This window comes from Calliphora vicina, chromosome 1 (genome assembly GCF_958450345.1).
Source record: "Calliphora vicina chromosome 1, idCalVici1.1, whole genome shotgun sequence".
Classification (NCBI taxonomy): Eukaryota; Metazoa; Arthropoda; class Insecta; order Diptera; family Calliphoridae; genus Calliphora; species Calliphora vicina.
The window spans coordinates 21,146,948-21,158,461 of NC_088780.1; the positions used below are offsets into that span (position 1 = coordinate 21,146,948).

The 11,514-nt window shown below is 30.8% G+C and overlaps 1 protein-coding gene across 1 annotated transcript in view; it reads right to left on the minus strand.

Annotated features, from left to right (window-relative positions):
* 5-HT2A (5-hydroxytryptamine receptor 2A) overlaps positions 1 to 9,287 on the minus strand; it is an 87,696-nt gene extending 78,409 nt beyond the window's left edge. Inside the window, exon 1 of the mRNA XM_065516231.1 lies at positions 7,341 to 9,287. Within this exon, the coding sequence (XP_065372303.1) occupies positions 7,341 to 9,108 (1,768 nt within the window). The 5' untranslated portion in view covers positions 9,109 to 9,287. The remainder of the gene's footprint in view (positions 1 to 7,340) is intronic.
* Between the last annotated feature and the right edge of the window lie 2,227 nt (positions 9,288 to 11,514).

An 11,514-nucleotide genomic window follows, 5' to 3' on the forward strand; every position in this document is an offset into this window, starting at 1 on the left:
TAAAGCCCTTCGCAATTATAGTTCTGCAGATATTATAAAATAACTATTTACTCACAATTACATATTGAGAAAATAAAAAAAAACTTCAAAATATTTCTTTCAAGCGACTTTAAATTACATAATAAAATCGTCTTCTTCATTGTTTTCTATAACAACTCTCACTTAAAACAGAGCGAAATCAATACTGTTTAATTGTTTCTCTTATTTATTTACAACAACAACATGCATGCTTTGTTTACTTTTTAGCTTAAGGTTCACATGTACACGTTTTTGCATATGTGTTAGTAACATCTTAAAACGCTTATAACTCCTAAAAAACTGAAACGATTTCAATAAAATATATATTCTGCACTTCTGTGAATAAATCCCTTTAAAATGGTATATTCCTTTCCTAAATTGAATGTATAATGTGAGCGTAAAAGGGGTCTAAAGAAATCGACTTGCCTATTAATATTATGATTAACATATTTTATCCCGCTTTATACTTAAATCCTTTGAATTCCCTTATAAAACAGTTAATATGGCCAACCCTTAGCAATCTTCCCTTTGAAACAATTTCTAAAATTTAGACAAATCACTTGGATTTTGTCTTGATAAAAGTATGCTTCAATTGAAACAGGACATATGAGGCAATAAACATGATTCTTTTTTTTTCTTTTTGCAAGAAAATATTGTCTGCTGGACAAACTATTTGGGCCAATTATAGTAATCCATTTAAAACTAATCTAAAAGAATTTTTACAGATTTTTAAAAAGGGGATGACAAAATGGAAACTAATGTACAGAGATATATACATAAAAGGGAAAAGCCAAATGAATGTATAGAACTTCTAAATAAAAGAGTATGTAAGGGAGAAACTTAGGTGTGTGCAACACAACTCCAATATTAAAGAACTATCATCAAAATGGGGTAAAAAGGGCAAAATTTAAATGATTAAAGTTGACAGAAAATATCAAATACCTAACCCTTACTTTTCATATAAAGATCTATCTATTATATTGCTTAAAATTGTTTAAATCTGAAAAAAGAAAATAAAAACAAAAAATCTAAATTTTATTTTTGTTTTTTAAATATGTGGCTTAAATTTGTTTTTAAAAAATTTTCTAATGTGTCTAGATTTTGTTATTTAGCCTCTAAAATAACTCTTAAATATTATAATAAGCTTAAACTTTTAAATTAATTTTTTTTTAAGTCTTAAGGAAAACACCAAACAAAACAAAATATCGAAATTCCTTTGAAGCATACAAATTTTATTGGCTAAATGTACAGAGTTCTCAAAAGTTTGCTATCAAGGGTTAAACACGGTTTTTCCAACATTTTTAAGGTCATTTTAACATTTTTCGTAAACAAAAGGCGTTAAATTTATTTGACAACAATATAATAAATACTTTTAACTTAATGTTTGTTTTCGTTGTTTTTTGTCACACTTTAATACAAATTTTATTTTTAAAGACACCAACCAACATTATTTTATATTGAAAACTTTCCAAAAAAACACAAAAGTATGCTAATATTTTAGCGCCGTTTGTTAAGCCTAACAATATGCTTTAACTTTAACTTGGGTAGGCTTACAGCAGCAGCAACAGCAGTAACAAAATTCAAATTTATGCTGATTTGTTTTTGGCCAAGTTCCATTTTAATTTCCTTAAAAAATACACCAAAGTGCAAAAAAATCAACCTAGAATTTTAATAGAAAAAAAATATCAGAATTTTCATAAAAGGCTATGGCCAAAAGGTTTGATTTTACACTTGTTTACATTTCAAACTGTAATCTGTCATGCATGCCTTTGAAAAACATCTGTAGATAATTAATGAAGCTGGGTGGAATATTTGGCACTTTTTAGGTGAACATTTTCACATCACAAAGGGAAATATTTAAGGCCTGTTACTTATTTTAATTGACCTTTTTGGTTAATTATAAAGGGGGTAAACATTGTGGGAAAAGTCCTTAAAAAATATATTTATATATTAGCTTTTGTTTGATATTTTAAACTGTATAATTCATGGAAATATTTGTTACTATTTCGAGATTATTCTTCATCAAAAATTGTGTTTAATATTTTTATGAAATTGCATTGTCAATTTTAATTTAACGGTCTCTAATGGCTGCTTGCAACATGCATCATATTTATACACTTTTTCATCAGTAGAAACGTCTACTTTTCTACAATGTTGATAACACGCTGTTATTAACATTGTTTACATGTATAACAACATCAACTGTTAAAGCTGCTAACATTAACATTAAGCTGCTAAAAGCTCTAGATGATCATTGTGGAAATACAACATTCTAGTTATTGCCGTTAGAGTATTCAAGAGACTTCCAGAAGATGGCGCTGTGTATAGTTTATCATAGGCGCTGCACAGTGGTATATAAAAAAGAGAGAGAAATAAATCAGTAACTTCTAAACTGTTAATCCAGATTGAATGAAATTTCTCATGTGCAAAGATAAAGTGTTATCGATTTTAACAATTCAAAAAAAAAAAATTTTTCCAAAAAATTAAAAAAACAACTTTGGAAAAAAAAAATAAAATTTGTTTACCTAAAAATATTTAAAATTTGTATTTTGAAGTATAATTTGGTGAAGGGTATATAAGATTCGGCACAGCCGAATATATATAGCTCTATTACTTGTTTTTCTATATCACTGTTCATACCTGTAAACCGCATTTTGCTGGATTTAGTGGAGTTTGTAGGATCATATGTGGAAATTTAGTTTATTAAAAAACCCGATAAATTAACCTAATCGCTGAACACAATTTTGCGATAAAACAGGCGTTTATAATTTTCGCTATTCGATTTGGATAATTTTGTTGCATTTTTCAAACGTCTTTTATTCATGATGATTTGCCAGAGTATACTGTTCAAAAATGTCAAAAAGTGAGCACGGTATGACCGTTCGTTTGACAGTTAACCCTATGGATAGTTCTAATAAGGAGTGAGATCGAAAAATTCTTAACACACGTTTTTCATTACATTTTTTAACCCAAGTATTATTTGAATTTTTTTTTGATCAAGTTACCTTTGAAAAACATGTCAGTTATTATGTGTAATGTCAATTATATTAATTTTTTTGTTAATCTGATTAAAATGAGTGACCAGAAAAAAGTGCGTACTGAAATTATTAAATATTTTCAACAAAACCCAACTTGGTCTTACAAAAAGTTGGCCAAGCATACAAAGGTCTGCCGTCAAACTGTTTCCAATGTTATTAAACAGTACCGGGAGAACTTGTCAGTTGATAGAAAACCTGGTTCAGGTAGAAGGAATGGTCCACATGATGTTTCTAAAGCCAAAAAAATAGAACGCATTTTCAAAAGAGCTCCCAACACATCCGGTAGGAAAGCAGCCCGGTTAGCTCAGTGGTCGGACTATTTGGTACGAAAAGTTAAAGCTAATGCAGGTTTAAAAACATACAAGGCTCAAAAAGTTCCTGACAGGAACGCTACTAAAAATTTAGAGGCCAAAAACAGAGCACGGAAATTGAAGTCAAGTTTTATAAAAAAATATTCTTGCTGCATAATGGATGACGAAACGTATGTTCTGGCAGATTTTTCGCCACTTCCAGGTCAAAAATTTTATGTTGCTGATGCTCGAGGGAATGTTGAAGAAAAGTTTAGGACCCAAAAGCAGACAAAATTTCCCAGAAAGTTCTTGGTATGGCAAGCAATATGCAGTTGCGGCAAAAGAAGCCACTCATTTGTTACAACGGGCTCTATAAATACCGAAATTTACATCAAGGAATGTTTACAAAAAAGGCTGCTTCCATTCATAAGACTTCATAATGTGTCCACTTATTTTTGGCCTGACTTGGCATCCTGTCACTATGGCAAACAAGCCCTTGAGTGGTACAAGAACAATAATGTGGTATTTGTACCAAGAGAGGCAAATCCTCCAAACTGCCCGGAGCTAAGGCCAGTGGAGAGATATTGGGCTCTTGTTAAAAGAGAATTGAAGAGTACAAAAAAGGTGTCCAAAAGTGTGGTAGATTTTAAACGGAGATGGACTACATGTTCGAGCAAAGTGACAGAAAGCACTATAAAAACGTTAATGGAAGGGTTTCCGAAAAAGGTTCAAAATTTCATCACTAGTGATTAAAACTATAAAAATAATTTTTTTTGTAAATTGTAATAATAATTTCAATCAAATAAAAAAAAAATTAAAGCTGTAAGTTTAGTGGTTTCTTTTTTATAAACATATATGTATGTTAAGAATTTTTCGATCTCACTCCTTATGTATCTAAACATGTCCTAAGTTAATAATCATGCCCTAATTTTAGTTGTTAATATAAATAGTAGTCTAGCTTTCAGGCTTAATTTTATTTATGTATACTCAAGTTAATGGTCAAGTTGCTTCCCAAAATAATATTCCTTATAATGTTAACTACTAAACTTGTCCAACCATAAGTAATGGGTTAACAAAATTACTATTTATTTAAAAAATTTTGTTAACGAAAACTTTTTAAACACACTTCATATGCTTTATAGTTCATGACCAAATCATAGACATTTTTTTGGTGATTTTATTTTCTTTTCCATTTCCAGCTGTAAGGACTTAAATGTCATAGTTTCTAATAGACTAGAAAATAGTGGAAATAATGTAACATATAATTTTGAAAAAAAGTTTTCCTATATTTAAAAATTAATTCACTTTTGGCATTTAGTTCTTTTTTGGGGGTTTAAATTCTAAAACTTAAAATAATTTTTAATATGTGTTGCCTACTTTTTGTTGCTAAGTTGGCGTTAGACAAAATTTTTGTGCAAAATTATACAACCAAAAGCTTTATAACCATTTATACATTTACGAAATTTATTTTGTATGGTTTTCTTATTTTTTTTGGTTTCGGTAATAGAAAAAATGAGCTCATGTGTTTTTTTTTTACTGAAAGGCTTTTAGAATGGCTTTATATACGTTGGTTATGTTGCATACTATTAGGCTTAACATTAAAAATGTTTTAAGCTGGCAAAAGTTCTTTTTTTTTGTTTATTTGTTCATAAATATGTTGTGTTTTTAATATCATTTTTATATATTAAAAGAAAGTGTTAATGGTTTTAAGTGTATTTGGGTTTGGTGAGTTGTATTTTTGAAGGTAAAAAAAATATATAGCATAAAATACCTCTAAAATATATATTAATGTCTGCACTAGATAATAGAAAAAAAGAAAATAAATTTTTCGCTGAAAAAATAAAAGTTTTTAGGGGTTTTATTAAAGCATACTTGTGGGTAAATATTAATTTTATATGTTTATTACACTGATTTATAATTCTATCCATTATTTTTCTTTTTTTTTACACATTTTTTATTGCGGTATTTTTTTAATTATTTTCAACTGAAATTTGTCTGGTTTTATGAGCTATTTTATTGGAATTTAGTTTTTTTTACTACAAAACTCCTCATTGGCGGCAAAACAAATTTATTTAATACGAGGTCGGGTCCATAAGTCTGTGAGTTTTTGAATGAATTATAGGTTTTTGTACAACAAAATTGTTTTATTTTTCAACATAGTCTCCTTTGAGCTCTAAGTTTCTGCAATTCCTTCCAAAAAATAAGATTTGTCGAGGTCATTAAAATCATTATTTATTTGAGAGATGATTTCATCGGTGGAGTTTAAACTCGCTCTTCTACCGAGCCATTTATGTAGGTTTGGAAACAAGAAATAGTAACTCGCGGCTAAATCCGGAGAATAGTGCGGATGAGGTAGCAATTCGTAGTTTAATTCATGGATTTTTGTCATGGAAAAAGCTCATGAGTGCATCCTGGTATTGTCCTGGTGAAAAAAGGACTGGTTTTTTTCAAATTCTAATTAAACCCAACCAATAAGTTGGTATAATATTCGCCTTCTACTATTTTGATGGTAGTTAATGTGCATCCCATAAAATGGTGGCATGAATTTATTCGCTGGCAAGCCTTGACCTTCTTTGGCGCAGAAACACACCGAGAAACCCACTGTTTTCACTGCTGTTTGGTATCTGGTGTGTTGTGGTGGATCCACAATTTGCGGTTGAACAACCTTGTGGTCGAATGTGAACACACGCAGCACACATATTGAGGAAAGCTTTCTCATACCCTAGTGATCATTCAAAATTTAAACCACTAAGCCATGAGAGATGCCTATGGCTTCCACAATTTCTCGCACTTTCAATCTCCGATAGGCCAACATCTTATCCTGAATTTTTTCAATTGTTTCGGGTGTGGAGACCTCAACTGGGCGTCCAGAATGTGCGGTATCTTTTGTGATTGTACGTCAACAACGAAATTCAGTAAATAAAGCACTTTTTACCATTGAAATTGATGGCGTTGAGCTTAGCCTTCTAGTGAAGATTTTTTCCGCAAAAACTAACCTAATTAAGCACGCGAAATTTACTGTTTTTCAATTTCTTCACAACAAACTAAAAGCCGCAGCTTGTTTAAATTTTGACAGGAGTCAACTGACATATGCCAGTTGGTAGGTGCAGTGTTGTTTCAGTTAAGAAGCGGGAAATTCAAAAATTCCTGGTCTTATTTTACCGCCCTCCTATAACTAAATTATGAATACATATATATAAAGTTAATGAAAATTAATAAAGCTGTCTCAAATTTATTTTTTGTTTGAAAACTGTTTAATTTATGGTGGATTTTAGGATTATTAAGAGCTTTTTTTGTGTAATAAATGCAGTAAACGTTTTTGCGTATAACACACACAAATTTATTGCATACTTTTAGGCGTACTTAAATTTTTTTTATTATGTAAATTATTATAAAATGAAATATAATAATAATTTGCATAATTTTATAGATTTTGGGAGGAAAAAATTTAATTACGTATTAAAGGGCCACTAATGCAGTAAATAAAGCTAATAAATTGTGATTTTTATGCACTAAAAATCAGAGCTTATATAAGTAGAAAAAGCATAACAGCAAACAAATTAACTACTGCATTACATAGTAATGTAATAGTCAGTGGGGGGTTTTTTAATAATAAGTAAATAATAATGTGTTTATATATTTCTCATATTTTGTAACTTGGGAGAAGTTTTCGATTCAGAAAAAGTTAAAAATTCAATTACTCAAAGAATTAAATTATCGAGTTAATTCGTGTGGAATGCTTGAATGGAATTGTTAATTTGATTTTGAAAATTGAATTAAAAATTAATTCTTTCGAACCTTTAATTACAACTAACCAATTTCCACAGCATACTTAAGCTTTTTGTTACACATTACTATAGGAGTAATAAATTTCCATAGCATACTTAAAGGGCTTTATTAAATAAGTTTTTATTTAAGTTTTTTTTTTACATATGATTAACAATTTTCCATAGCATACTTAAAGAGCTTTATTAACTAAGTTTCTCTTACTCACCCAAAAAAGCCGGTATCGCTCCCAGCGGCATCACAAACAAACTCACCAACAGATCAGCTATGGCCAGTGAGAATAAGAAATAATTGGTGACATTTTGCAAACGTCGATCTAAAGCCACAGCCAGACACACCAAAATATTACCCAGTCCGCCCGCAAATATAAAAAATATTACAAATAGAAAACTCCAATCAAAACCTTTGATTGGCACTGTGAGATCTCCATCCAAGGTGGTTAAATTTGTCATATTTGTATCAGCAGAACTTAAGGCAGACAATGTAGATGATGAATTGACAAGAGTTGAGTTCATGACGGCCATACTCCAAGGCCATGGATCTTCCAACCAATTGCTGCTAGAATACAATGATTGATTCATATGATCCTCAGCATTTGCGACTGAGGCCAGACCCAATGTGGGTAAATAATCCTGTAGTTGAGCTGAATAGGAAGCATTTGTGGTTAACTCAGCCAGGGTATTCGTAAGAAAGCACTTGACTTTATGCGGCAGAATGTTGGTGGGCGTGGGTAGGGATGAGAAGATGGCTGAAGGTTGTTGACAATATATGGAGAGATTTTGTACTACAGGTTGACAGCGATTAGCTAGAGATGATGAGGGGCTGTTAAAAGCTGCAGGTATTAGGGACTCGAAAGAAGAGTTTTGTAAAATTATTTGACTATCACTAAGATTTGGTTGGTTAGGATTTATAAATGTATCACTCGGTGTTAAGAAACTACTACTACTACTATTGCTGGTGGCTGCTGAATAATGATCAGTTTGCCAACTTTGTGTTGCTTCCGTTGCCGCATATAAATGTTGTTGCAGAGGAGGATGTAGACGCTCTTGGTGAGGTTTTGATTTCAATGATATTTGGAATTCTTTAATGGGTTCTGCTACATCTTCCACTATTAATTTTATATGAGTCCTACAGTTTTGCAAAAATGTATTCGTAGTGGAAGTTTGCTGCTGTTCATGACTATTAAATGATGGCAGGATTGTGTTATTGCTGATGCTGATGCTATTGCTAATACTACTACTGATGCTGCTGTTAACATTCCTTTCAGTTTCATTAACAAATTGTAATTGCTGATGTTCATGTTGATGAGTGAAGGATGACAAGTTGTTGGTGTTGGAGGTGGAATTGGAGGGATAGTATAAATAATCAGGCATATCAGTATTATAACAACTATATTGTATTGTAGTATTGTTCGTCGTAGTCTTTGCTGCTGTAGTTTCGAATGTTTCAAGTATACAACGGAATGTTTGTGCCAAACTTTTTGTTGCCCCCTCCTCAACGCCCGGCTTATCTTTATCATCAGCATAATGGCGGGTGATTTCCGGTCTTTCAGTTTCATCATTTTCCATAGGTGATGTGCCAGCTGCCTGTTCACACCATATTTTAAAAAGTGATTCTTTTTGTTCGTGTTCCTGTTCTCTAGCAAGTACTTCATTTTCCGCGTTGTCATTATTATCGTTGACATCCATGTCGGTTTTAGTCTCTTGCCAACAGACAGTATCGTAAAATTCTTCATTGTTTTTATTATTGCTGGCGCTGTTAGGGGCATTTGTTGTTGTTGTAGTTGCAGTTGTTGCAAATGAATGGGATGTCGTTGACAGTTTGTGTAACGTTTGAAATGCTGATGTATGTTTTGTTGCTGCCTTTGTGTCATATAGTAGTGATGCTGTTGTTGTCCTTGATGCTGTCGCTGTTTCTGATGCTTCTCTAGTTGTTGTTGTTGTTGGTCTAGGACCAAGTCTTTGTTGCAAATCCATTTCATTCTAAAGCTGTTTGACAAGCTGTGAATTGAATTTCTTTTCTCTCCTTTATGGTTTAAATCTTTGTAATCAATTGTTTTTTTTTGCTTGTTTAAACAGCCAGAATAAATCAGTATATTTTAATTGTAACAATAGCAATTGAGTTTAATTGTTTTTAGCTGCCAAAATGACAAAATCTGTAACAATAATGAAATGGTAAAAGGAAAGTAATTAGAAAAATGTTGATGTTGTTGTAAAAAATATATAGGTATTTATATAAATGTGTTTATACAACAGGTAAATATTTTATATTAGTTGATGCAGGTCATCTTAAATTTACATAGTAAATAATAGACTTGAAAATTTAATTTTAACAATCACAATTCAGACCATACTTAGACCTGTATGCTACTCAATCAGAGTCCTCGCCATACCACCAGCCCAAGATCGTTATAAAGCTTTTAAAAGGCTACAGTTAAATGTCTGTCGTCTCAGAAATATAAAAAGTAGAAATTGAAGTACTAAATGAACTACGATTGCAGCTAAAATTTAAGTACTAAAAGACCTATGATAGCAGCTAAATTTTAAGTACTAAAAGATCTACGATTGCAGCTAAAATTGAAGTACTAAAAGACCTTAGATTGCAGCTAAAATTGAAGTACTAAAAGACCTTAGATTGCTGCTAAAATTCAAGTACTAAAAGTAGTAAAAGATTTATGATTGCAGCTAAAATTGAAGAACTAAAAGACCTATGATTGCAGCTAAAATTCAAGTACTAAAAGACCTACGATTGCAGCTAAAATTGAAGTACTAAAATAACTACGATTGCAGCTAAAATTGAAGTACTAAAATAACTACAATTAGAGCTTAAATTGAAGTACTAAAAGACCTACGATTGCAGCTAAAATTTAAGTAATAAAAGACCTTAGATTACAGCTAAAATTGAAGTACTAAAAGACCATCGATTACAGCTAAAATTCAAGTACTAAAAGACCTTAGATTGCAGCTAAAATTGAAGTACTAAAAGATTTACGATTGCAGCTAAAATTGAAGTACTAAAAGACCTATGATTGCAGCTAAAAGTCAAGTACTAAAAGGCCTACGATTGCAGCTAAAATTGAAGTACTCAAAGACCTATGATTGCAGCTAAAATTCAAGTACTAAAAGACCTACGATTGCAGTTAAAATTGAAGTACTTAAAGACCTATGATTGCAGCTAAAATTCAAGTACTAAAAGACCTACGATTGCAGCTAAAATTGAAGTACTAAAATAACTACGATTGCAGCTAAAATTGAAGTACTAAAATAACATCAATTGGAGCTAAAATTGAAGTACTAAAAGACCTATGATTGCAGCTAAAATTCAAGTACTAAAAGACCTACGATTGCAGCTAAAATTGAAGTACTAAAAGACCATCGATTACAGCTAAAATTGAAGTAATAAAAGACCTACGATTGCAGCTAAAACTGAGGTACTAAAAGTCCTACGATGGCATCTAAAATTGAAGTACTAAAAGACCTACGATTGCAGCTAAAACTGAGGTACTAAAAGTCCTACGATGGCATCTAAAATTGAGGTACTAAAATACCTACGATTGGGGCTAAAATTGAAGTACTAAAAGACTTACGATTGCAACTAAAATTGAAGAACTGAAAGACCTTTGATTGCATCTAAAATTCAAGTACTAAAAGACCAACGATTGCAGTTAAAATTGAAGTACTCAAAGACCTATGATTGCAGCTAAAATTCAAGTTCTAAAAGACCTCTGATTGGAGCTTAAATTGAAGTATTAAGTATTAACTGATTGTAGCTAAAATTGAAGTACTAAAGACCTACGATTGCAACTAAAATTTAAGTACTAAAATACTAAGTTAGTTAGTTAGTTTAGCAGGTTGTTGCAATGATCCTATTTTCTGAAGTTTATACCTTTCAATAGTGCTAAACTCATAAAGTAATACAAACCTACAGTATTGTATTCAAATTGATACGTGACATACATAAATATTTAGCTAGATGGTTTGAAACAAAACATTTTTATTTCAAATTTATAACACACTGTATAGTAGGAATAGTATATATACAATGCACATACACTTAACTAAAAACCACAATAAAATAATAACAATAACTGACATTGAAAGGTTTAGTTTGATATTAGAAAAAAAAACTAAAACATAATAATTAAAAATGAAAAATAATGCATATTTTTTATGAAAATGAAAAATTACAAATAAAATACACTGAAAAACGACCATTAAGTTTACAAATACAAAACTATTTATTCGTATTAATGATCAAACAAAAAAAATTAAATTCCAAATTTGGCAAATTTACATAAAATTCAAAATAAATTTTAATTTTAACAAATAGCAGTTAAAGTATGTAAGTAAACCACAAATTTTCTATGAATTCACAGCCATAAC